This window comes from Porites lutea, chromosome 5, assembly GCF_958299795.1.
Source record: "Porites lutea chromosome 5, jaPorLute2.1, whole genome shotgun sequence".
NCBI classification, from domain to species: Eukaryota; Metazoa; Cnidaria; class Anthozoa; order Scleractinia; family Poritidae; genus Porites; species Porites lutea.
The window spans coordinates 2,438,109-2,465,830 of record NC_133205.1 but is presented as its reverse complement, the minus strand read 5'-3'; the positions used below and the strand labels follow the sequence as shown (position 1 = coordinate 2,465,830).

At 39.6% G+C, this 27,722-nt stretch overlaps 1 protein-coding gene across 1 annotated transcript; it reads left to right on the top strand.

The window, feature by feature from the left end:
- Positions 1 to 242: 242 nt before the first annotated feature.
- On the top strand, positions 243 to 27,722 carry LOC140936807 (uncharacterized). Its single transcript, XM_073386307.1, has 16 exons — positions 243 to 535; positions 810 to 1,558; positions 2,601 to 2,741; positions 9,646 to 9,897; positions 10,058 to 10,399; positions 14,223 to 14,363; positions 15,911 to 16,279; positions 17,626 to 17,664; positions 18,485 to 18,676; positions 20,144 to 20,266; positions 20,398 to 20,509; positions 22,091 to 22,329; positions 23,553 to 23,784; positions 24,254 to 24,406; positions 25,062 to 25,213; positions 26,218 to 27,722. Exons 1-16 carry the CDS (start codon positions 243 to 245, stop codon positions 26,448 to 26,450), a joined length of 3,762 nt encoding a protein of 1,253 aa, XP_073242408.1. The 3' UTR covers positions 26,451 to 27,722.

The following is a 27,722-nucleotide window of genomic DNA, read 5'->3' as shown; positions in this document are numbered from 1 at the left end:
ACGAAAATTTCGGTTTTGTTGGTTGTGTTGGTTATGTTGGTTATGTTGGTTAAGGTGGTTGTATCGGCTGTCGTGGTTGAATTGGTTGTCGTGGTTCTGTCGGGAGTTGAGCTCTCTTTTGTATTCACTTCATTGGGGTTTCTTCAAGTGTCTTGTCCGCGATTGATACTTCAACTTCTTTCTTAACGAAGTCCAGAGTTTCTTGTCTGAGCAAAGACAGGCTGTGCGTTGTTAACAAAAGAATGGCTAACATCATCTCGGAAAATAGGAGAAAGTTTATGACTGCCCCTCCAGGTAGTCGGACATGGTGGAAAGGAGTTGATGAATTGTCGCAGCGGCGTCGTGCATCCTGCAAAGTAAACCTGGATAACAGCTGTTTGATTGACTTGAATGATTACTTCGCTAAGCTCTGCTCAGATGACATATACATAGAACCAACTCCCGACACAATCAGCAGTGAGGTGGAGACCCCGGTAATTTCTGAACGGCAGGTCTGGAATTTAGGGCTTGTTTACATTCAGGTGGGGGACCCCAGGTAGGTGAGGTAAACTATGGCGGGTCAACCCACCTATCATGTAAACGTGATCAAATTAAAATGAGAAATTATATGGACAAACGGATTACCCCACCTAACCGGGTTACCTCACCTACCTGGGGTCCCCAACCTCCATGTTAACAGGCCCTTACTTAGCGCTCTCAAAAGAACTGCGAGTGAACCCAACTAGATTCCTTACTGGGTTTGGAAAGCGTATGCAGAGATTTTCACGCTTCTTATAACCAAAATCTGGAATCTCTCAATCTCTACTCAGTGTTTGCCATCATCGTGGAAGCGTGCGATTATCACTCCCCTCCCCAAAGTGGATGTTCCTAAAGCTCATGGTGATTATCGCGGCATTAATAAAAACTCCTGTTATAGGGAGGGCTTTTGAGAAAATTGTGTACTACTGCTATGCCCGCAAGATCACTGAAAGCCACGTCAGCACCTCACAGTTCGCATACAGAAAAGGTGGAAACTGTACCGATGCTCTCTTGTCAATTCAGCATAGGATCAACAGCTACTTAGATAACCCGGATTGTAAAGCAGTTCGCCTTTTTGCTATATGGCACTTCAGCAAAGCTTTTGACTCTGTGAAATATGAACTTCTTGCTAATAAATTAAAAAAGTTCCCACTGAATCCATATATTATCAATTGGTACTTGAACTTTTTAAAGGATAGAAAACAAAGGGTACGTTGCAACAACTTTGAGTGTGACTGGAAACCTGTTTGCAAAGGGACAACTCGAGGTAGCGTTAGTGGTCCTTACCTTTTTAACATCTCTCTCAATGATCTTAACATCACTTTAGGTAATCATGACGCGCTATTTAAGTACGCCGATGATTCGACAATTATTGCTCCTGTAGAGAAGGAGGTATACTACTCCGATCAGTTAGTGTCACAGTTTTTAGATTGGACGAATACAAATGGAATGTCTTGCAACCCAAGCAAATCTAACGAGTTGACGATCAAAAAGAGAGGCAACTGCGATCTCTATTCACCTATTGTGATGATACCAAGCTGTAAAGAAGTTGAGATTTTGAGCGTCACATTCCAATGCGACAGCAAATTTTCAGTGCACGTGAAGAACAAACTTGTTAAAGCTAACAAATCCCTACATATCCTTAGAATGCTGAGCAAAGAGGGGTAAAATCAGTCAGAAATAGACCTTCTCTTTAATACAATAGTTCTACATAATATTAATTACGCATTATCTGTCTACGCCGCGCCCGAGTCCGATCTTACACCTGTACAATGTTTCTTAGACCGCTGTTTTAAAAGAAAATATACGTCTAAGCCTGTAAGTAGTGTTTATGATTTCTTAGAGAGGTAAGACCGTAAAATTTTCAGAAAAGCTTCTAATTAATGCTAAAGCCGAGTATCCACTTTTATCTATTTTGCCTCGTGTTAAACCGTCCAGTTACAATCTTAGGAAAGAAACTTGTCAGTTTTAAACCTAAGATTAACACTATGCGTTATAAAAACTCGTTTATTAATCGTTTAGTTTTTAAATATGAATTAGCTATGTAGTATACTAGATTTTTTTTGAATTCTTACTTTTTAAATTTTTTAAAATTTCTTACACTTGTAACAAAAGACAAAAGGTAAGTATTTTTATTTTTTTTGAATAAAGAGTGTTTGCGAGCTTGTGCCTTAAAATTTTCTGGTTGTGGAGGATGTGCACAACCAGAAAAACAACCTCTTCATGTTTATCAAGAAACGTACAATGTATAACTAGCAGAAATGCCATGAACATTTGGACGATATAAGGCTAGATTACCTAACACAGGAGAGCATGACAGATGTGTACTATAACTACGGTAAAACGGAGCTATTGATCTGAAAAACAGTGTTACAAAATTCCCATGCAAATTTCACACCAAGCTTATCATATTAATTGTAACTATTACTGCTGGCATCATTTCCAAGAACCGTGACTTTAATTATAATAAGTATGATTTCAGATTTCAAATGGTCTAGAAGAAAACATAAGTGCGCTGTTAGTTGAGGAGACAATATAAACCTAAGTACTGACCACCCCTTCTATCTAAAAAAATTCCACAGTTTCGACAAGAAGAATCAGTCCAAGTTACACAGCGTCACCTACTGCGTCGTTACGTTTATCGCCATCAGTGAGTGACAGTGCATCGGCTTCACCAAGCACTTTACCGTCAGTCAGTTCAAGCGTGCCAATTCTTTCATCAGGTGAGTATGAGGAGTTAGACACCTCTCCTTCTGTGGAAACTCGTTTAATTAAGCGAAATGCTAGAAACCAATTTTATAAGCGTTGTTGCAATTGAAGTAGAGTAGTTCAGTGAAGCGCTATTTGTAGTTCATAATGAGCGATCTGAGGTAAACAGTTGTTTAATGATGTTAGGTATAAAAGCACAAGTCTGAGCACGAATTCCTTCAGACTTACAGGATGGGGGGGGGGGCAGGAGGAGCGAGAAGGCTGGATTCAACCTAAAATTATTCTCAGATATTTTGAAACGATTTTGAGACAAAACCTCTTATTCTCAGTAGCTTTTCATTTTAATGCTAGGCGTATCTTATGATAATGTAAAGCCTCATGGGCTATTGACTCAGAGCGAGAGGAATATATAATTGTTTTATTAAAATCCAACTAGTTGGTCAAAAATATCGAGACAAAAAAATATAGCCTAATAGTAGCTCAACCAATCAGAAAGCAGCATTGGTAATAGACCACTATAGTTGGATTTTACTAAAAAAGAGAACGCGCGATGACGAGATATGACGTAAGGTAGAGTCATTTATGCGCAAACAAGGCTTTTAAAAACGTTAATAACGCATAGTTATTAAAGTGTTTGCATGTTTTCAGCAATATCAAGATGCATGCATGACAGCCAAAATGAATGACGTCACAGATCCCAGGCATTATCATACCCCATTAAGTTCGGTCATATCGTTTTGCAAAGCTTGTCATGATCACATGCTAAAAATTTTAGGTTTGGTCTTTAAAAAATATTTTAACACAGCAAAACCCAATGGACATTGCAACATTATTACCTCCTGTGCTGCGGACCCATATGATACGAGTACAGAAGTATAGAATTCCTTGTGCGCATGTCAGTGCACCACAGATCCATAATTATAATTGCTCTTAATAAGTATTATTTAACTACAGTAGTTTTAATTTTGATTTTACCGCTTTGACCACCTTTCTTGCCATGATCATTACAAAGGCTTCTGAAATCTTAATTCGCTGTGCTTAGAGTATTATAAACCAACAACAACTTAAGTCGTTGCAAAATAAAAGATCACAAGCCCCATAAATTTTTGCCACTAAAAAGCCCCACCTGAGGAATGTCAAGTTAATGTTGTAAAATAAATATAAAAGGAAAATGGGCAAAATAAGGAAAAATGGTCATGATTGAGATGTACTATAGTTTGTTTTTATTCCTTGTGATTGCTATATCCTGGTGAAGTAATATTTACCTATTTGCCACCCACAAGTATCATGAACAGACTTATACAGTCACGTAAAAGGAACGCTGGTAGGGACAAAGGAATAGAGTTAAATTTCGAGCCAAAATTCCCTACAATACACAGGCGAAACTATCGTTTTAGTCTCCTTTTTGCGTTAACTTATTTACCATATTAGCATATTTTATTTAATTGCGAAATCAGAATGTTCAAACCACACATACCTGGAAGATTTTAGAAGGGCTCAGGGATTTTACAATGATCCCTCCGGTTATTACCAATGCGACAATCTACCCGTCGGCTGGTATCGTTTCCGTGGGCCAGCGGGAACACAGATGGCTTCCACCTGTATCGGTGTAAATAGATGTGGTTCACATGGGACGGGCTGACTAAGTACACAGCATCCTTTCGTATCTGATGGGATTGTGAACGCCTCGGCGTGTTTTCACTGGGGTGGAAGTTGCTGCCTTTGGTCTATAAACGTATGCGTCCGTAACTGTAGCGGGTTTTATGTGTATGAACTTAGACCAACACCTTAACTGCCATTACCGTTATTGTGGAGATGGCGAAGGTAGGTTTTTTTATAACAAATTAAAAAGAAAGAAAAAACGTTTTCGCATAAGTTAATTCATATGGCCAACTGAGAAATGCTATACACTTATTCCCCTATAAACAATGGTAAAAAAATAGAACGCACCAACCATCGAGAAAACCATAATGTGCCAAACTGTTAATTAAACACGTATCTGTTTTGTATGCAATGTCTGTTTGAACATCAGCCAAAAATTTACGCGCATGTCTTATCTCGCTTTTCAAAAAAGTGCGAAAAACTTGCATTTTAGCTGAAATTGGCTCATTATCATGCCCCTTAATCTTATGACGTATATCTCGTTGTCATAGCCACCGCGTACACAAAGTTTCGCCGAAAGTCCTTAAGAGCAGAAGGTCTGGCTCAAAAACCGCCAAGAGAGACGTTAAGGGTGGGTGGCATCCACCCAGGGCCCTTGCAACGTGACTGCGTCGCATTCAAATGGTTTAGACCAGTGCGTGGGCCGGCTGCAACGCAGGTTTCAGTTTCCCATGCCTAGGCTTACAATAGCTAGTTATACAATAGACCCCTTCCTTGCAGCAGTTAAAAGATCCTCATTCATCTTTCCATGCATGTATATGTACGTAATAATTAAAACAGGAGAAGGGAATGCAACCCAAACGTTTTTTCGACTCATCGGTAGTTCCTTCGTTTCTGGTTAGGAAAGTAGAAAATAAAAGTTTTCCTTGCTTGGCCAACGAACCGGGAAAGTGTGGCGAGACAATAGCCGTCGTGTAAGAACTCACGAAAAGAACTCAGGAAAAACTGTTCGCCGATTGGGCACAATAATACAAAGCATTTTTTGTGCCCAATCAGGAGCCGGCATCCGCTTGAATTTTTGGAAATAGTTCAGTGAAGGTCGGTACCCAGGGGCTCTTTTGCCCGTACTTGAAAACTTTCGTCCCGCCTCCTCTCCCGACCCGACCTACTGCCCCATGGGCCTCCGACCTGATGTGAATTCAAAGCACTTGTACTTGGTAATTTATTCAAGGCTTTTAGACTTGACATTACATTCGCACGGGAAGTTTGCCACTTGAATTGGGGATAAAGATAAGAAAATATGACAATCGTCTTATTCTTTTCATTATCCTCAATGGCAAAATGCCTGTGCGAATGCCATGGCAAATCTTTGAAACTTGAATAAATTATCTAATACACCGTTCATTTTCAGCTGCAACGAAAACCCCTTAGAAGTACTTAGGAGTTGGTGGCTTTATTTCTCCTCAAGATGGGAACCTTCAGTGCTAAAAACTGATAGGAGATTTCCGTAGATGTTATATCGTGCCTTGTTGAGATATTTTGCGAAAAAAGAAGGGAAAATACACAGTAACTGTGATAAATAGAAATTCTTTTATCTTGCCCCTCATTCAGCATGAAGTTGTTCTTCTTATTGTACTGCGAACTGCATTCGCCGTAGGTTTCTGATTACTCAGTTTCTTGCAACTGAAGTTTTGGGCAAGAATACCGTTGCAGATGTGTTAGCGTTGCATTTTAAGGTTAAATTTAACCAGCCATTTGTGCAGCGAGTTCTACGGTCACGATTGACTTCAAACTTGGAGACAAAAAACTGAAGAGCTCTGAGGATTATTTGCAGAAGTTAGAGAAAAATCTGTCTTAGATAGGGTTTTGAAATTATTGACATTTTTTGTAAAAATGCGGTTTTAAACATATGCCGATGTCTCAAGCGTTTTTATACCTATAAGAAAGTAAATAACATTTTCTTGAAGTTCGACCATTCTTTTTTAAGGATGCCAAAAATCATAAAAATGGGTTAAATCATTCCTGCCGAAAAACCCGATTGAAAAACATAACCAACGCGCAAATAAATAGGCTCGGGCCACCTTAATGTTTGGTTGTTTACAGTTTTTATTGAAACGCAACAATACAAAGGTCCAGGAAAAAAAATTCTATAACATTCATAGTAGGTCTAGTCTTTTTTTTTTGTTTGGTATGGGCTGCTTTTCGTACAATCCATTAAGTATGAATTTTCGCGTATCGATCGCTAGTTCTGTCGCCTCCAGCCAATCAAATCCTTCTGATTCTTTAAGTTCTTTTTGCGTTTGCATGGCTTTTTTGAAGATGGAATCTTTTTTAATTGCACGCATCCACTGTAGATTCTCTAAGTGTATTTTTCTTAGCTCTTTTCTGTAAACAGGAAGAATAGCGTTCTCGGCTTTCACGCGAGCCACATTTTCTGAATCTCCGGTTCTCTTCGTTCTCACTGATCAATGCGTTGAGCTGGGTCTCACGGCGTTTCGCGGCTTCATCAAAAATGCGTGACCAAGGCTTCCAGCACCTTGTTGAACAAGGTTGTAATGGAGGTTACTGTTCCACATTTTTTTCGGTTTGAACCGCACGCGTTCTTGATAGGAAACTAAACTTCAGAAAGTAACGCGTCTCTTTTATAGAAAATTGGTGAAGGCGGGGTTACTAAGCGTTCTTTTTTGTAAGTAATAATCAATCTTACATCGACCAGTTATTTAAAAGATCAGACGGGCCAAAGCAAGGCTAAAAAGGCCAAACGAAGGTAAAAAGGGCCAAACGAAGATCAAAAAAGCCAAAACCAGGACAAAAGGGACAAAAAGGACTACTGGACCAAGTTTCGTAATACTTTATCTTCCCTGCGTCATCTTCTACGTATCTTTGGGAAATTCTCTAGGCGGCCCCGCCACACCTATACAACTAGGACAACTGTACTTTTCTACGGTGTCTCCTGTCCAAGTAATGACGACAATCTTGACAAAAGCATTATATAACGAGGGCTCTTGTTTTCCAGTCGAAGAGATAATCATTGATCTTTTAATTCGTCACACTCCTTCTCTTTCTGACGCAATTGACGTTGCCTATTTTTCCAGTACCTCCTCTTTCTCTATTAACATCATGACCAAATTGCGTAAAACTCGAGAGGCTGCCATCAGTGAACCGTTTCTTGACCGTCTTTTTTCTAATCTGAATGAAGTTGTTGTTGTTTAAGACTTTTATAGCGTTCTTCCTAGCTTTCACATTGCTCTTTGTATTCCTCTTATTGATTGGGTTTTGCTAGTTGATTATTAATAACAATAATTGTAAACTAATGTGCAATAAATGACAAATCTGAAAATTTGAAATACCAGTTACTACAGCAAGATCTAAACTTTTTAATTAGGCACTGTAATTTGTGATTACACTTTTAAAATAAAGATTATGATGATTCCAATATTGAGAGTTATTGTGTGACTAACAACGTGAGACACCCAAGCATGTATATGAGAAGACACATGCCTTAAAATGGCCCGTTTTTCTCCTTTTGTCCTTTTTGACCTGGTTTTGGCTATTTTGGCCTGGTTGTGGCCTTTCCTATCTGCTTATTTTAATCTGCTGTGGGTTTGGACAAGTGAAGGGACTACATTTTGTCCGACTCGCAACTTCAAAGTTGACCGCGGAAGGTCAAATATCTGCATTTTTAACAGATTTTATATAGCCTGCAGTGCAGGCGTATTTTGGGCGGGCGAAAGCTGCTTGTTTATGTTCGTCCCGTTGTAACCGCCATCTTTGTTATGAAGAAGAAAGATTAGGGAGAGTAAAAATAGTAACTCTAAGGGTAGGTGCTAGGGAGAAAGAAGGAAAGGGGGAGGGGGAGGGGAGAAAAAAATACGCCTGCCCGATATCATTCTTCTTTTGGGAAACTCCGTACCCTGGCAAACGGAGCCCCTGATTGGTGCGGCTTAGGGGAAGTAGATTGATGCAGTCAATCAAATGTAAGTCTATATTGTTTATTCCGTTTTCGTTTGCAAGCAACTGCGGGAAAGAATTATTCTGAATTCAGAAATGGCGGACGCAAGAGTGATTTTTAACTCTGCTGTCGAAACAAGTCTTTTGGAATTAGAGCGGCCGGGAATGTCGCGTGTGTTACGCAATGAGAAAGTCAAAGCGATTTCTACACTGGCATCAGGACAAGATTTGCTTGCAGTGCTAAAACGCTACCCCACTTTTACCTCATGCCAAAATGCTGCTTGTTCCAATACGTTTTTTTTCTCTGGCGGGTAGATTATGCTCGGGAAGGTTCTATGTTTTGACTAAGCAAACGTGATTTTAGCCGTTTTTCTTAGCACTGAGAGGTGATGACACGCTTATTTATTTCCTGCGGTTTTTGAATTTCTGGTCGGCATGACTTGCCCTCTGATGCAAAAGCATTTTGTTTGACCTCTTTTGAGGTCAAAATAAGGGTTTTAGGCTTTTTAATTTTCTCCAAAAGAGAAAAGGAGAGAGACTTTCTTGATTTGCCTTTAGTAGCCGACGTGGAACCTTCGATTGAGGGTGACTTTGCTGCCTGCCCGTGTTTCTCATTTGCACAGTGTTTTCGGGTAGGCGTTTTCTCTTCTCCCTTCCCGCCCCTTACCCCGCTCCTTTTGACTCGCCCCATTTTCTCCCCTCTTTTCGAGTTTCAACATGCTCTTTTGCCTGCAAAAATTCGCGCGCGCGAAGAAAACGCCAGCACTGCAGGCTAGATTTTGTAAAGCTCTCGCGTCGTTAGTAATCATTTGCCCAAAGAAAATTTTACAGGAATCTGTAGACCATCCTTCTAACATTCAACCACCAGATTTGAAAATTAAGGTTTCGCCCTTGGTGAAAATTATGTTTTTTAAGCATTTTTTTTTTATGGAAGTAAACTGTATGCCTTCGAACTTAAATTATTTTTTATACAAAGGACAGAGCACTATCTCCCCGAATCATTTTAAAAGATATTTAGAAGTTAAGTAGGCTGTGATGTTTTAAAGACGGTAGAGTAATCGGTTTTTGCACGCGAGGCCTTTTAAACCCATGTAATAACTGAGCTCCTAAAATGACGACTTTAACGGATTTTGGTTATTTGCATTTATCTCTGAGACAGAAGGATATCTTACTGAAAGAACTATACAGTGATTTTAGTTATACCCTAGCTTATCTAACATTAAAATATGAAAGAAATCAAATTCAGTTCCACCCTTGCCGCGAAATTTTGAATTTGTTTGATTTTTACAGACAGGTCTATTAGTAAGCTTATCTATTTCCTAGTTACTGAATTTCTAATTCGTTGTGTTTTTTCTTGCTTCTCAGATCACGAAGTCATACCAGGCTTAAATATTTCTTTCATCGTGGGTAATAATTCTGATTACTTGAGCAATTTAACTCATTGGTTAAGACCCGTGTGGAACGGAACTGGTGACTGGAAACTCTGTTGGCGAGCATCGCAGGATGGTTGGAGTGCAAATACATTCCATTCTCTATGTGACAATAAAGGACCAACCATAACCATAATTAGGGTTGGGAAGTACATCTTTGGAGGCTACAGTAGTTTGCGTTGGCCGAGTAAGTATCATAGTTGAAAGATAACTCGAGAGTGCAATATCAGTTATATATCCTAGGTATTGATGGGCCTTTGCGTAGGTTACTTAGGACTGAGTCATTTTAAGCGCAATGTGTACAAAATACCAGAGCTACAAGATCTTTACGTCTTCTTTTTTTACAGATCCCACTTATTGTACGTGGTGGTACGATGCAGAAGCCTTTCTGTTCTCACTTGTGAACAAGCCAGGATGGGCACCTGTTAAACTGGATCAGACTGGGTCATACTACTACAATCCTTCGTATGCTATATATAGCTGTTCATCTTATGGTCCTACATTTGGAGGAGGTCACGACATATACATTGCTAACAATGCGGCCTACTCATCAAGCTCCTACTCGTACCTTCATACGTTTCGTTCACCAAGCGGATACGGATATGGTCCATCATCATTCCTGGCAGGATCGTACTATTTTACACCAGATGAAATAGAAACGTTTTTCTATGAACCTTTCAATCCAGAAGGTGAGATTTTATTACCTTTTATTTAGTATATCCTTTTTATTTTAACACTTATTTTTTGAAAACTAGAAAATGTTCCCTAAAAAAGAGAGTGTTGTTCCACCACCAGAAGCCCATCATCACTTAGTGTTCACTAAGTGTTAGTAACAGGTAGTTAGACTTTCTCCGTCTCTCTTTCAATAATAGGCCATTTGCACGATGACATCATTTTACTACTACGACCAGAATCCTTCAGGGTTTTGTTTTCTTGTGCTAATTATGGCTTTTATTATTCAAACCTCCCTGGGATTACAAAATTTTAATATGAAAGGAAAAACGAAAAGGATTCTCGTCGTAGTAGTTAAATGACGCCATTGTTCCAAATGGCCTATTATGATAGCCGGTCTTAAGACACATTCTGCACCCTCTCTCGAACCCTCACTGCTGGTTACCACCAGGCCAGTTCTTCACCCAAATATATTTAATAAAATATTTTCGCTTGAAACTTCACTGATGTGGAATTTGATTGCTAGGTCGAAACTAATCCCGCTAGTCCCTGATTGGCCACGACTTTTATGGCGTTTAAAGGTGTATACCCCGGAGGGGGATACTCCCTATAATGGCAAATACGGGGAGGCTCCGCCCGAAAAGGGTACCTTTTTCAGGGTTCAGGTGTACAAAAGGGTTGCGATTTTACTCGTTGAAGTATACCAAAGGGTAAAGTAATCTGTCATTTGGGTCTGTAAAGGGCTTATAGGGCTAACAGATGAATGTTATGGCCTTAGAAAGTAGAGAAAACGTTCTATATTTGTGATTGATTCCTATTTAAATGACAGTGCATTAACAGCAGGTAAAAAGGATGCAAAGTTCTAAAGAAGGTATGTGAAAGGGGTACCATTTGTCTATAGATCAGGTAAACGAAAGGGGTACCTTTTTCGTGAAAACTAATGGTATATAAAAGGGTAGGGGTCGGTCCTAGACGCGGAGCCTCCCCGTATAAAAATTTGCTGAGTATCCCCCCCCCCCGGGGGGGAATACAAGCAAGTGCAAAGATGAAAAAGGACAAATAAAAAAAGTTAATGTTACTATCTTTGTATTTTTCTCAAAATAATGAGCTTTAATTCTAAAAAAAGTAGTCTCCTTCATCTCTCGTCTGACAGCAGTGAATATGCAAACTGAAAGTCTGCTAGTCTGTTAGAGTGATGTAGACTTTGGTGAGTTAGAGAAGCTTAGGGATAATGGTTACTGCTCGTTCGAAAAATGCCAAGACGAAAATTTCGGTTTTGTTGGTTGTGTTGGTTATGTTGGTTAAGGTGGTTGTATTGGCTGTCGTGGTTGAATTGGTTGTGGTCGTTTCTGTCGGGAGTTGAGCTCTCTAGATCTGTTGTATTCACTTCATTGGGGTTTCTTCAAGTGTCTTGTCCGCGATTGATACTTCAACTTCTTTCTTAACGAAGTCCAGAGTTTCATGTCTGAGCAAAGACAGGCTGTGCGTTGTTAACAAAAGAATAGCTAACATCATCTCGGAAAATAGGAGAAAGTTTATGACTGCCCCTCAAGGTAGTCGGGCATGGTGGAAAGGAGTTGATGAATTGTCGCAGCGGCGTCGTGCATCCTGCAAAGTAAACCTGGATAACAGCTGTTTGATTGACTTGAATGATTACTTCGCTAAGCTCTGCTTAGATGACATATACATGGAACCAACTCCTGTCACAATCAGCAGTGAGGTGGAGACCCCGTTAATTTCCGAACGGCAGGTGTGTAATTTAGGGCCTGTTTACGTGCAAGTGGGGGACCCCAGGTAGGTGAGGTAAACTATGGCGGGTCAACCCACCTATCATGTAAACGTGATCAAATTAAAATGAGAAATTATATGGACAAACGGATTACCCCACCTAAGCGGCTTACCTCACGTACCTGGGTTCCCCCACCTCCATGCTAACAGGCCCTTACTTAGCGCTCTCAAAATAACTGCGAGTGAACCCGACTAGATTCCTTACTGGGTTTGGAAAGAGCATGCAGAGATTTTCACGCTTCTTATAACCAAAATCTGGAATCTCTCAATCTCTACTCAGTGTTTGCCATCATCGTGGAAGCGTGCGATTATCACCCCCCTCCCCAAAGTGGATGTTCCTAAAGCTCATGGTGATTATCGCGGCATTAATAAAACTCCTGTTATAGGGAGGGCTTTTGAGAAAATTGTGTACCACTGCTATGCCCGCGAGACCATTGAAAGGCACGTCAGCACCTCACAGTTCGCATACAGAAAAGGTGGAAACTGTACCGATGCTCTCTTGTCAACTCAACATAGGTTCAACAGCTACGTACTTAAATAACCCAGATTGTAAAGCAGTTCGCCTTTTTGCTATGTATATGCGACTTCAGCAGAGCTTTTGACTCTGTGAAACATAAACTTCTTGCTAATAAATTAAAAAAGCTCCCACTGAATCCATATATTATCAATTGGTACTTGAACTTTTTACAGGATAGAAAACAAAGGGTACGGTGCAACCACTTTGAGTGTGACTGGAAACCTGTTAGCAAAGGGACAACTTAGCGGTCCTTACCTTTTTAACATCTCTCTCAATGATCTTAACATCACTTTAGGTAATCATGACGTGCTATTTAAGTACGCCGATGATTCGACAATTATTGTTCCTGTATAGAAGGAGGTATACTACTCCCATCAGTTAGTGTCACAGTTTTTAGATTGGACGAATACAAATGGAATGTCTTGCAACCCAAGCAAATCTAAAGAGTTGACGAGAAAGAGGCAACGGCGATCTCTATTCACCTATTGCGATGATACCAAGCTGTAAAGAAGTTGAGATTTTGGGCGTCACATTCCAATGCGACAGCAAATTTTCAGTGCACGTGAAGAACAAACTTATTAAAGCTAACAAATCCCTACATATCCTTAGAATGCTGAGCAAAGAGGGGTAAAATCAGTCAGAAATAGACCTTCTCTTTAATACAATAGTTCTACATAATATTAATTACGCATTATGTCTACGCCGCGTCCGAGTCCGATCTTACACCTGTACAATGTTTTTAAAAGGAAATATATACGTTTAAGCCTGTAAGTAGTGTTTATGATTTCTTAGAGAGGTAAGACCGTAAAATTTTCAGAAAGGTTTCCAATTAATGCTAAAGGGCATACACTTTTATCTAGTATGCCTCGTGTTAAACCGTCCAGTTACAATCTTAGGAAAGAAACTTGTCAGTTTTAAACCTAAGATTAACACTATGCGTTACAAAAACTCGTTTATTAATCGTTTAGTTTTTAAATATGAATTAGCTATGTAGTATACTAGATTTTTTTTTTAATTCTTACTTTTTAAATTTTTTAAAATTTCTTACACTTACTTGTAACAAAAGACAAAAGATAAGTATTTTTATCTTTTGATGAATAAAGAGTGTTTGCGAGCTTGTGCCTTAAAATTTTCTGGTTGTGGAGGATGTGCACAACCAGAACCACAAGCTCTTCAAGTTTATCAAGAAACGTACCAGGTATAACTAGCAGAAACGCTATGAACACTTGGACGATGTAAGGCTAGACTACCTAACACAGGAGAGCATGACAGATGTGTACGATATAACTACGGTAAAACGGAGCTATTGATCTAAAAAACAGTGTTATAAATTCCCATGCAAATTTCACACCAAGCTTATCATATTAATTGTAACTATTACTGCTGACATCATTTCCAAGAACCGTGACTTTAATTATAATAAGTATGATTTCAGATTTCAAATGGTCTAGAAGAAAACATAAGTGCGCTGTTAGTTGAGGAGACAGTATAAGCCTAAGTACTGACCACCCCTTCTCCCTAAAAAAATTCCACAGCTTCAACAAGAAGAATCAGTCCAAGTTACACAGCGTCACCTACTGCGTCGTTACGTTTATCGCCATCAGTGAGTGACAGTGCATCGGCTTCACCAAGCACTTTACCGTCAGTCAGTTCAAGCGTGCCAATTCTTTCATCAGGTGAGTATGAGGAGTTAGACACCTCTCCTTCTGTGGAAACTCGTTTAATTAAGCGCATAAGCGAAATGCTAGGAACCATTTTTGTAAGCGTTGTTGCAAATGAAGTAGAGTAGTTCAGTGAAGCGCTATTTGTAGTTCATAATGAGCGATCTGAGGTAAACAGTTGTTTAATGATGTTAGGTATAAATGCACAAGTCTGAGCACGAATTCCCTCAGACTTAAGGGGTGTGGTGGGGGGGGGGCATAAGAAGTGAGAAGGCTGGATTCAACCTAAAATTATTCTCAGATATTTTGAAACGATTCTGAGACAAAACCTCTTATTCTCAGTAGGTTTTCATTTTAATGCTAGGCGTATCTTTTGATAATGTAAAGTTCATATTTTAACCCCTTGAGAAATACAGTATTTTTAACAATAATTCCTCGAGCCCGAATGGGTTCTGAGTCAATAGCCCATGAGACCGAAGGCCGAATGGGCTATTGACTCAGAGCCCATTAGGGCGAGAGGTATAATTGTTTTAGTAAAATCCAACTAGTTACTCAAAAATATCGAGACAAAAAAATATAGCCTAGTAGTAGCTCAACCAATCAGAATGCAGCATTGGTAATAGACCAATAGTTGGATTTTAGTAAAAAATAGAACGCGCGATGACGAGATATGACGTGAGGTCAAGCCATTTATGCGCAAACAAGGCTTTTAAAAACTTTAACAACGCATAGTTATTAAAGTGTTTGCATGTTTTCAGCAATATCTAGAGGCATGCATGACAGCCAAAGTGAATGACGTCACAGATCCCAGGCATTATCATACCCCCTATCGTTTTGCAAAGCATGTCATGATCACATGCTAAATATTTTACGTTTGGTCTTTAAAAATATTTTAACACAGCAAAACCCAATCGAGATTGCAACATTATTACCTCCTGTGCTTCGGAACCATATGATACGAGTACAGAAGTATAGAATTCCTTGTACGCATGTCAGTGCATCAGACTGTTAACACAGATCCATAAATATAATTGCTCTTAATAAGTATTATTTAACTACAGTAGTTTTAATTTTGATTTTACCGCTTTGACCATGCACCTTTCTTTCCATAATCATTACAATGGTTTCTGAAATCTTAATTCGCTGTGCTTAGAGTATAAAAACCAATAACAACTTAAGTCGTTGCAAAATAAAAGATCACAAGCCCCATAAATTTTTGCCACTAAAAAGGCCCCACCTGAGGAACGTCAAATTAATGTTGTAAAATAAATTTAAAAGGAAAGTGGGCAAAATAAGGAAAAATGGTCATGATTGAGATGTACTATAGTTTGTTTTTATTCCTTGTGATTGCTATCCTGGTGAAGTAGTATTTACCTATTTGCCACCCACAAGTATGAACAGACTTATACAGTCAGGTAAAAGGAACGCTGGTAGGGACAAAGGAACAGAGTTAAATTTCGAGCCAAAATTCCCTACAATACACAAGCAAACTATCGTTTAAGTCTCCTTTTTGCGTTAACTTATTTACCTCATTAGCATATTTTATTTAATTGCGAAATCAGAATGTTCAAACCACACATACCTGGAAGATTTTAGAAGGGCTCAGGGATTTTACAATGGTCCTTCCGGTTATTACCAATGCGACAACAATCTACCCGTCGGCTGGTATCGTTTCCGTGGGCCAGCAGGGACGCAGATGGCTTCCACCTGTATCGGTGTAAATAGATGTGGTTCACATGGGACGGGCTGGCTAAGTACACAGCATCCTTTCGTATCTGATGGAATTGTGAACGCCACGGTGTGTTTTCACTGGGCTGGTAGCTGTTGCCTTTGGTCTATAAACGTACGCGTCCGTAACTGTAGCAGGTTTTATGTGTATGAGCTTAGACCAACAACTTCCTGCAATTACCGTTATTGTGGAGATGGCGAAGGTAGGTTTTGCTGGACAACGTGCTCTATTTAATGCAGATCTTGACAAAGGCAATCTCGTTGAACCTAATAACAAATTAAAAAGAAAGAAAAAGCGTTTTCGCATAAGTTAATTCATATGGCCAACTGAGAAATGCTATACACTTATTCCCCTATAAACAATGGTAAAAAAATAGAACGCACCAACCATCGAGAAAACCATAATGTGCCAAACTGTTAATTAAACACGTATCTGTTTTGTATGCAATGTCTGTTTGAACATCAGCCAAAAATTTACGCGCATGTCTTATCTCGCTTTTCAAAAAAGTGCGAAAAACTTGCATTTTAGCTGAAATTGGCTCATTATCATGCCCCTTAATCTTATGACGTATATCTCGTTGTCATAGCCACCGCGTACACAAAGTTTCGCCGAAAGTCCTTAAGAGCAGAAGGTCTGGCTCAAAAACCGCCAAGAGAGACGTTAAGGGTGGGTGGCATCCACCCAGGGCCCTTGCAACGTGACTGCGTCGCATTCAAATGGTTTAGACCAGTGCGTGGGCCGGCTGCAACGCAGGTTTCAGTTTCCCATGCCTAGGCTTACAATAGCTAGTTATACAATAGACCCCTTCCTTGCAGCAGTTAAAAGATCCTCATTCATCTTTCCATGCATCAGTCAGTTGACAGGAGAAAGGATCAGTGCAAAGGTGCCCAGGTCATAAAAATCAATACTCGAAAAATGCGGGTTCCTCTGCTTATATATACTTTCGAAAGCTCCTGGCCTATTGAACAATATAAAATTGTAAAATTGGACACATTTTGAACCAAGCATTGCATATTTGAATAGATCAATATAGACGGTTGGTTCATCATGATTGATGCTCGGGTCGGGCTCGGCCGTTTCGCCGAAGTCCATCCGTTTTTTTCAATTCACATAAAGTGATTGGAACATAAGGGGATCCTCCATGTAATTAATATCGGAAAACGTATTCTCCTTACCAGTTAACCAAATGGCACCTTTTATCTACAAACATCTCCAGTCTCCGTGTCTACAGATTTTTAAAACAATAAAGTGGCTTTATTTATTCTTTTATTTGTTCTTTATCAGAGCGAGACCCGGGAATTTCTGATTGAATTGCAAGTTGTTTCAGCGAAGAAAACCTAGACAAAACGTAGCGAAAAAAAAGGAGCAAAAGCAAAGGGGCTAAAAACCAAACAAGAAACTGAACGTCGGGGCTTTTTAAGTCTTCGCCATTGTCATTGGTTGTTCTCTCTTCTTCTCAGTCTCTTCTCCCATCGCGCCATTTCCACAACAGTACCTTCTTGAGCAGAATAAATTAAAATTCTAGTCTTTTTATCTTTCTTGATCTAGCTGCCAGCTATTCACTTTCAAGCTCCACTGGTGTTAGAGGTAAGTTCAGCAGGTGGACATGCTAATACAGCGGTTAGGGTGATTTTCGCAGGGACTAAAGGCCAGCCTTTAATACTGCCAGAGTTCAGTCACTCTCTACTCCGCAGAGACGTCTTTGTATCGTAAGTAGGTTGAGGAGAAAGATAAGAAAGCGCGCGGGACACTGTTCCCCGCGCGCTCTCTATTTTTCGATTATTGTTATTTTTATTGGAATACCCAGCTGGAGCCTCTGTGTGTGGAGGAGAGAGGTTCAGCCATACTCTTATTTTTCAATTTTTGGGTGCAATATTATCATAGCACACTCAGTAAAAACCATGCCAGGCTTTTTTACGTCTTACTATGGACTTCTTTTATAGAAACTCTTGTCAGGGAATTAAGTTTTTCGAGAAGAATGTTAGCCAGTCAATTTATAGAAGAAAGGGACGTCATCGGTTTACTCCTGGTTCCTGGAGTCCAACGCTTCACGTTCTACTCTTCTATTGCTCGCTCCTTACAGTAATACGCTTACTAAACCCTTTCTAGGAAAGGACTTAGCTTCATGCCTTACCACAGCGATTTCATATTCCTATACTGTTGTTTAACATCCTCGACTATAATCACGATTATAATATTGTAAACGTCTTTTTTAACATCTAAAGAGGAATTTGCCAGTGCGGAGAAGTGAGGAAACCCAAATGAAACAAGAAAACAAATTGTTTCATTTCACGACATCCGAGGTTCCCCTCCCAGCCTTCACCCCCGCCCTATTCTCTGCGGTTTCTGAGGATTGGGAACCTCTTCCAAAAGACATTAACAGTTGTTAATTTGTTTCGTTCATCAGCTAGCCAAATTACCCCCTCTTCATCGTCTGGATATTATGCACCATCTAGTTCGTATGCACTACCTGCTCCTGTGGACTTCCAGTTTCATGTGCCATCAGACTGTGAGCAAATCTGTACTAACACGCCAGGAAGCTACAGGTGTTCATGCGTCAGTGGGTATCAATTGTCCTCCGATGGAAAATCATGCGTAGGTGAGTTAGCATTGTAAAATGTGTTATAAATCTGACTTAAAATCAATTTGTTTCTCAAAATACGAATGTGACCAACTAAAGCGTCGCGCCGGCGTCAGGCATATTCTATATGAGAGACGTCGACAATGCTGAGCGTATACTGCAATGACCACAGAGGCAATTCACAACTAACAGTGCTCCAAGATTCTAGTGCTGAGTTAATTAGAATACTTGACTTGTGTCACGTGTTGAACAGGTATTAACTATTATTCATTCATTCAAAATATTTCGCCGTTTCTAATTGGGTCCCATCCCCCAGCTACCATATTTGCAGGATGCCAGTATTATACACTAGATTCGATGGTATAAATCATGATCTTGCAGTTGTACGTGAAGGAACTTTTCTGTAATAGCCCTCTTGATCTATTACGACATTTCCTAAGGTGTAGTTGAATTAGTTAAGACTCGAAACTAACCGTCTCTTCCTGCATCGAATCAATTTGAATTCTTAGTTTAATTCGTCAACTTTCCATGAATGTCTATATGTCAGAGAAGTAGACTGCTTCAAGCTGCAGTTTTTTGTTTTTTTCCCGTTGGTGCTGCCGTCTTGATACTAGTGCAGAGTTTATTCCTGCGATCGTTGGCCATCATGTTTATTAAACTCTTTGCACATGTTTTAACGTACGTTGTTTGCCGAAAGAAGCAAAAAGAAATTTTGCAACAAATGTTCCGAAAATTCTAGATCTCTAATCGTCTTCCGAACAGATATTTTCCGAAAATTGACGTTGGGTGCTCCTGGAGGTTATTCAGCTCGCGGTCCGAAGTACAGGTAATAGACACCTCTAGAATTAGGGTTTTCATGGGAAACTGCAAACCGCGAGCTTCAGTTTGCAGTTACGTTACACTTGCAGTTTCACGTTGCCGGGATTTCAAATTTAAGCAAGGGCTTCATTGTTTAGTGCCGCCATGTTGTTTTTCGTCAAATTCAAAGTGCATCAATTTTATCGCCCAAAAAAGAGGGATAATTCATAAATTCGAGTTCAAAAATCGAACAAGCACATCGCAGACGGATAAAGAAAGCTGCTTCGTTCCTTTAAACGTGAGGCTGTACAATTTTTAGTGGCAAAAAACCTTGCCGAAGTCACTTAAACCTGGATGCCCTTCCTGCCGTTTAAACGTGAACTGCAAGGGCGTAGTCACGTGACATTCTCTGGTTTCCCTTTTGCGGTTTTCCATGAAAAAAAACATGATACTAGAAGTCTCCAATATTTAGGTCAAGAATGGACGACCTAAAATTTGCCTCCCACTGCAAAAAGGTTTATGCCAAAACAATTGAGGTAGTATTCGCTGCATTAATAGTATCTGTGCCTATTTTTGTTACGTATGAGCGGAATTCATGATTTGCTTGTTGTTTGCTACTGGCCACTTGAATCAAAAGCATTCTGGTTGTTATTGAGGTTGTCACCTAAACAGAAGTATTCTTTATAGATATTGACGAATGTTTGACCAACAATGGTGGCTGTAGCCACCATTGCTACAATATTCCCGGATCATTTTATTGTGGATGCCCGGAAGGTACAACAATGGCCAGCAATAATTTGACTTGTGTTGGTAAGTATGGTTTGCTTTCATAACTTGCGAAATTAATTCTGATCGAAGCCAAGAGTAAAGTGGAAATTAGCGTATTTTGATACGATACTTTCTGTAATGAAAACTGATTTTTGATGTTTCGCTTATTTCAGAACCCGGCGTTTCAGTTGCATGTGACGAGAACAACATGACCGTTTCGCTGGAGAAGCAAACGTTTCCATTTTTCAACGTCAGCAGTTTACATCTACGTTATTCTTCATGCAGGTAGTCTATCATTTTAGTACTGAATACAAGAACTCAACACTGAATTAACTGCCGTCCGGTTAGCTTAGTTGGAAGAGCGCCGGTCTGCGAAGCGGGAGGTCACGGGTCTGTTTGACCAACAACCAGGGTCTTTTAAAAAAAATGGTGAGATCATGCCTGGTTGTGGATAAAGATCTCGCCTCTCTTCAGATGCTCGCATCATTGGGCGGTGACGTTAAGCCGGCGTTGGCCTTGTCCTCCTTATTTCATTGTCGGGTCAAATCGAAGGAGAGTAGTCCTTCTGTTCGAAAGAGTAGACCGGTGGTGTGGTCTACCTAGTCATATCATGGGCTATGGGTGGCGTGGGTTACAGTAAGCTCATAAATGGACTAATATTGGCTGTCATCCCGCGGCGCCCTTTTATGGAGACATCCGAGCTTACTGTTAACATGTTAATATAGTGAAACCTGTGTTAAGCGGACACCCTCGGGGAAAGCTGTAGTGTCCGCTTAATACAGGGTGTCCGCCTAACATAGATTACAACTCAAATTTGAAGAAATCAGATGAGTGAAAAAAGCTCTATACAAACAAAACGAAATTGAAAACAATCCTGTATTGGGAAACTAATCAAATAAGTTCGTCAAGTCACGTTTTTTAATGTAAAAATCGAAAAATTTGTGGGTGACATTTCGAGGCAATCTTTAGCATTTCGGTCTCTGGCATGTTGGGTGGAGGAATTTAATTACAAGTGTCCGTTTAATACAGGTTGGCAACAATAGAAATGATCATTTCAGGTACTTTTTAGGTGTTCACGTCCGCTTAATAAAGGTTTTATTTAAAGTAAATAAGGAAAATAGATTTGGGGACTTCGGCTACTGTCCGCTTAATAGAGGGTGTCCGCTTAATACGGTGTCCGCTTAATACAGGTTTCACTGTAAATGACTAATATATAAACAATTTTTCCAAGTCTCAGGTCTTTTTGGCCCACAGTTTCTGAGTTATTTGCCAAAATGTTTCACGCGCCTTTGTAGGGCTTTCTATGGAGACGCCATATTGATGTACCGTTTTGGTGCACTAATATGGCCCCCCGAAATCAACAAGAACATAAATGAATATAATGGGAAAATTAAGCAGCCATCCTGATTAAACTATTACAAAAATTTTTGTTGTTTTTTCTATGCTTACAAATGTTTTTTCCACATTTCAGTTTTACGCACATACGTACTGTGCATATATGGATGCTATAGACGCCCCTGCTTTCCGAGCATTATATCGAACGTTACAAACAACAAAAACGACATTATTTGAAAACCTGTTAGGCTATAAGTTTTTATCTTCTTCAAGATTGTCCATACGTGCCTTCCAGGGGTATAGCGTGAGGTACTGAAAGGTACTTAAACGAGGGGGGAGGATCGGGGGATCTAGAAGCATGCTCCCCCAGAACGTTTTTAAAACTTAGGAGCTTGTAAAAGCCATTTCCTACGTTTTCGCGAGACATTTTCAGTAAATAAATACGAAGGAGAATACAATAATTAGTTGTTGAATTTACGTATACATCTCTAGTGTTATCGGTAATAATTTGTCTTTACTTGTTGTCCATAGAGCTACCGAGAATTCCACACACTTTTTAATCAGTACCCCTTTAAATTCCTGCGGAACACTGGTGAATGAAACGGAGGATGCATTAATCTTTTGGAATGAAATCCGAGCAGATGCAGTGATTATTGACAATGTTATCACCCGGACACACGATATAAAATTCAAATTTTACTGCAGCTACTCCAGAAGGAAGATGCTAAGCATTCAATTCCAGCCCCAACATATCTTCTTTGGATCAGAAGGTACTTGAATTATGCTTTCTTCATTTTTTTTCCTCAAAAAGAAAATATTGAAATTGGAAATTTTAGACTTAACTTTTTCCCTCCATTTGGCAGTAGCGTGCCCAAATGCCCATTATCGTTATACGGTCTGTGTTTCAAGTATAGTTAGATGTTTTGCTTTAGAATACATCACGAGTCGGTCTTTCAGTCTGCTCAATCTCCTTTAAAAAAGGTAACGTAAATCTAATCTGGCACTGAAATGTCATAGATCTCGCTAAGGCTACCCTAAAGTTATTAGACTTACCTGAGACAAAACCTTCGTCTTTCCCATCACATAGTTGAAAATATTCGACCGCGCCTTTAAACAACGAGAGAACAGGTCTACATTGAGCTACATTGATCATGATCGGAAAAACTGTACTAAATGTCCGAAGGATGTTTGACAGAGTTCATTCTACAGTAGAACTCCGGTAACGGAACTCTGAAGGCAAACTAAAAACAGTTCGAGTTAGCGAGGGTTCGAGTTATCGGGGTCGATTGCAAAATTAAAGTTTCAGTGTTAAAAATTGATAGTTACTGATTTTTCAGCACTGTAGTGTATAATGCCACTGCAGTGCAAGTTTAATAGCTTATTTTTATCAGAATAGGCCTTTTTTTTATTAAAAAACCTCAGCTAAAACGTAATCTGTTCGTACACCACTAAAATAAAATTGTTGTAAGCGTTAACCAGTGTATGTTAGATTAAGTGTTTTCGCTGATTACACCACAAGAAGAGCTAATAGAATGGCATCCGAGTAGAGTTACAAGAACTAGGAAACGAGTTATCGGGTAATTTTCAGTGACTTATTAATTAAGGGAAAGGAAATTGAGTTTAAGTTAGCAGGGAATTCGAATTATTCGAGTTCAAGTTAACCGAGTAAAAATGACTGAAAAGTGGGGTGAAATCCAAGGGACTTTCGAGTTATCGGGGTTCCACCACTGTATTTCCAAACCAAAAAGAAGGCTTTTTAAGCAATAGAACACACTTACTATGGGTTTACCGGCGTGATAACCCACTTGAGATTTTGGGAGAACAGTCTCCAAAATTAAAGCTTGTAAATCACGAGCCGAAAAATTGCTTTTATAAAATAACTTTAAGTTTTCAAAGAGTTTGCTGGCACAATAAACCATATGTTTTAACCAATCAGAACGAGCGTACTATCTCAGTTATTTTATAAATTAATGATATTTTGCTTCTTTCTTAGCTGGATATGGGAATTTCACTTTCAAAATGGACTTTTACAAGACTGCAGCATTTGCCACTCCCTATACGGAGAACGACTACCCTATATTGGTCGCGTTAAATGAGTTTCTTTACGTGAAGTACAGTGTGGAGTCCAGCGCTAGCAATCAGCTAGTGATAATGGCCGAAAACTGCAAAGCCACAAGATATGGAAGTTTCTACTCCTGGCCTTATTATACCATTATACAGAATGGGTGAGTGTAACATATGTCTAGGATTTAGGTTTCAAGTATTCCCTCATTTTCCACAGGGGAAGTTGAGCGAGCGAAATACGAGAGTGAAATTGCTACGCGCGGGAGAAGCGAGACGCGTTGCACCTGCCTTGCGGTTGGTGATTTTCACGCGCTCTCGCATATTTCGCTCGCTCTTATCACCACTAAGGAAGTACCTGTGTCTATTTCCGTATCGTCTGCGTGTTGATCCTTAACCATGATGTAGGTCGTTGCTCAGAAGTTTGATATTATCATTCGCAACTGCTGTAGTAACAAAAATTGTACTTCAGCGCTGAACTAGACCAGCCTTTGCGACTGAGTTAATCTTCATCCTTGCGTAGAGTTTATACTCTTGATGGCGGGATAAGTTTGAGCGAATGAACCCCCAGAAAAATCCATAGCATTAAAACTAAATTACGTTAATTTATTTTTAATTTACATTTTACACTAGTTGCGAGCAAGATACAACTATGGAGTACACGTATAATCCATTAGGGAGCTCCCAGAAGCTTAAAATTAGATCGTTCAGGTTCTTTAACGACTATGACGTTGTTTACTTTCACTGCGAGTTGTTGGCTTGTTACAAAGGCAATTCTAATTCCAGGTAAGTCTATTATAAACCCTCCATGTTACACCGAAGAAGAGGCAGTTCTAAACCGCAGAAAACCGAATAAAACTCTACCGTAATTCCATTCTTGTTTTTTATTGCAATGTTCTGGCTGTATTTAGCATCTTAAAGGTCATAAGCTTGGTAAACAGGCAACTGTAATGACAAGACCCTTATTACCAAGAAGTTATAAAATAGAACGAACGAACATATCTTAAAAAGACACGGGGCGCTTACCATTTACAAAAACCACCCAAGTGGAAATCTTGTGCATAAACATAAAACTATAAAACTTGACGTGGTGGGAGAACAACCCGCTACAAAGTAAATCAAAATCAACTGAACTGACTTAAAAGAGTAAAAAAATTGCATCGCCTCAAATCACAGCCCATATTAAATTTTCTGAAGGTTTCCAAACGGAATGGCGCGAATTGACCATTTCATTTTCCAACAAGAATTTTCGGTTTTCCCATATAAATGGTAAGTACCCAGGATCTCCACTCTCTAAAGGACGGATAGTTTGATGGTAGCAAAATTTTGAGGGACAAATTAGATGTATTATGGAAGATTTACAAGTGGCGGGTATGCGTAGATATGACTGAACCTAAAAAAAATTCGATGATTTTATTTTAACCGAAGGTTTTTTTTATAGATGTAGCAGTGGTTGTTTGAGCAGCAAAAGAAGAAAGAGACGAGGCGCAGTTGAGGACGAAATAGAACACGAGGAAAGTACTAGCACACATATTCTCTCCAGCGGCCCAATAATGATCAAGGAGACGGAGACGGAAGAACATGATGAAGGAGGTATGACGTATGGACAACTAAACATGCTGACAGTAGTTTTAAGTGAAAGGAGGGAGGGTTGCCCACAAATTCCAAATTCAAAGTTTCCCACTAGCCCACTTTATAGTTACAGGTGGAAACGAGGCTGGAGGTGACAGTCAGGAGTGCCTTTTTTGTATCAAAACAAGTTAAGGTCAAGCTCACGTTTACTCAAAGGCTAGGATGGTAAGCGCAAAACCTGTAAATTAGCAGGAGCCCATAACCCAGAGCGACTTAAAAGATATTCTAAATTCGCACCAAAATCGTTCTAAAAATAAACTTATCGGTAAAAACGCCATGTCACCAGGACATGGAAGTTGCCCGTTCTAGTTTATGAACTTCTGTTGGCCAAGTGCCAAGTGGAGGTAGGCCGTGGTTGCTTGTTACGTTGGCTCTTTTATGAACAGAAACTATAGGCCGGGAGGATTAATAAAAGCTAAACTAGCATACAGAGAAAATAAACGGTCATTATTCCTGGAATATATCTTTAGAAGAAGCATTTGAGATTTGCCAGAGCTCGTTCTCAGAAGAACACAAAACTTAACCATAACTGACCTGGAGAAACATAAGATCGAACAAATTTACATTGGGAACCCCATGACTACGAGATTTTCTATGTTAACACTTTTACATCATCAGTATGGAATTTTTGTAGCTGAGGCGTAGACGTCCCTCCTGTCTAAACGACCTTAGCGGCGGGGAGCGAAGAGAGGCGGCTGTTTTCGTTACTTGTCTGTTCAATCGCAGAAAATTTGGGATCAGTATACGTTTCTGAGAATCTGCCCACCTACCACTCCCCTAAACCAACATTTTGCCTTTATTTAATAAGTGAGAATTAAGTGTTAATGTTTGTTAAGGGGAGGGGTAGGTGGGTATGTGCATAGCTGCTGGCCACCTGATTAAAAACGCTTTATAGTTTTTCCTTCTCTTTCAGATTGGTTTTAGACTTATCTACTAACCGAAGTTTATTTTTTCCTTTGTGGTAGATACTGGAAAAAGCCAACAAACTGCTTTGATTGGTGGTGCAGCGGCCGCGGGAGGACTGTCCCTAATTGTTATCATAGCCTTGGCTGTTTTAGCCGTTAAGTACCGCATTGCACGAAGATTCATGAACAGGAACAAGGTCGGAGACTTGTACACTACCCAAGATGAACAGATGAGCCGAAGAAATGCCTACATCCAAGAGGACGACATGATCGAAAGGGAAGACTCCTTCTAAAATGAATCCTTACGTTGAACACTTATCTCGTACCCAGATCCCTTTAAGCGATTTAGGTGTCAGTCGCTGAACACGCACTAGTACTCTTATAACTTTTTGAAGTGTCTTCTTAAACAATTAGTGATGTAATAGTCGATAAAACTAATATTTTGATTGTTTTCACTTAATGTGTCGAACGCTAGCGCATATTCACGCTACTTTTCTAAGTACAGTCATTTTATTAACCTTCTTTAGCAGGGAACAGACCTAAAACGCTCAGACATATTCATACAAGATAGGCAGAAGTTGTGAGAAGTTCTTGACTAGCTATGTGACTCAAACCAATAGAATCATCCTTGATAAACGGCTGTCCATACCACAGCTCTAGATATAAATTATCGTAATATCGAGTTTCCACTGTGTTAACTGTGTTCACATTTAAAGGAAGGTTGCCGGTGACGAATCCTGAAGTCGAGCTCGTTAAGCGTCTTGAAAGTTGTTGAAGCTTCTTTCATCTTCCAGGTTAAGTCAAAGTCCTTAGAGAAGCACAATTCACTGAAAATATATATTTTAGTTTTTTATATGTTTCATCAAGCACTTTAAAATTTTAACTCACTCACTGAATGCGTGGATCGCGGCTGGCTACGCAATATTAATTTTTGCAACATTAATTAGCATCTGAATAACGCAGTAGAATGCCAAAAGCGGCAACTCCTGAGTAGTTTAACCATTCCGCTTGCCAGATCCCAACAGTGACAGTCACCACACCATACGAAAACGTTTTCGGTCAAAGTGAATGCTGCCTGCTTCTCCAGTATAGCTTTAAGTGTCAAGTTTATTTTCGTTACGCATAGGCTTAAGTCGTGGCACTGTATTTTGTTTATTGTTGTCATGGTGATATCCATTTTACTAAAAACTGCACTTTGGCAAACTTCAATTCATGGTCCATCAGTAGTGAAAATCTTATAGCGAACGACAAGGAAAAAATCATGTTTAAGGTGACTGAAAAATACCGGTGTGGCCGCAGAAAACTGTATGGAAACACCTTAAAAGCCATCGCAACATCACTTTATTAACACTTAAACGTTTGCATTAACCTTTATATTAACTACGTGTGAATCATCTCTAGGAAATGTTAATCATCTGCTGTACAATAGTTTTTAAGTGGTCGCCTGTGTTCACACTGTTTGATCGATGGTGTTATTTTCAGTGCTCCGAAGTCAGTAGTTTATGATTACAGTAGCTGATAAGAGCCTTGAAAGGCCAATAAAAGTTACTTTGTATTATCACTGA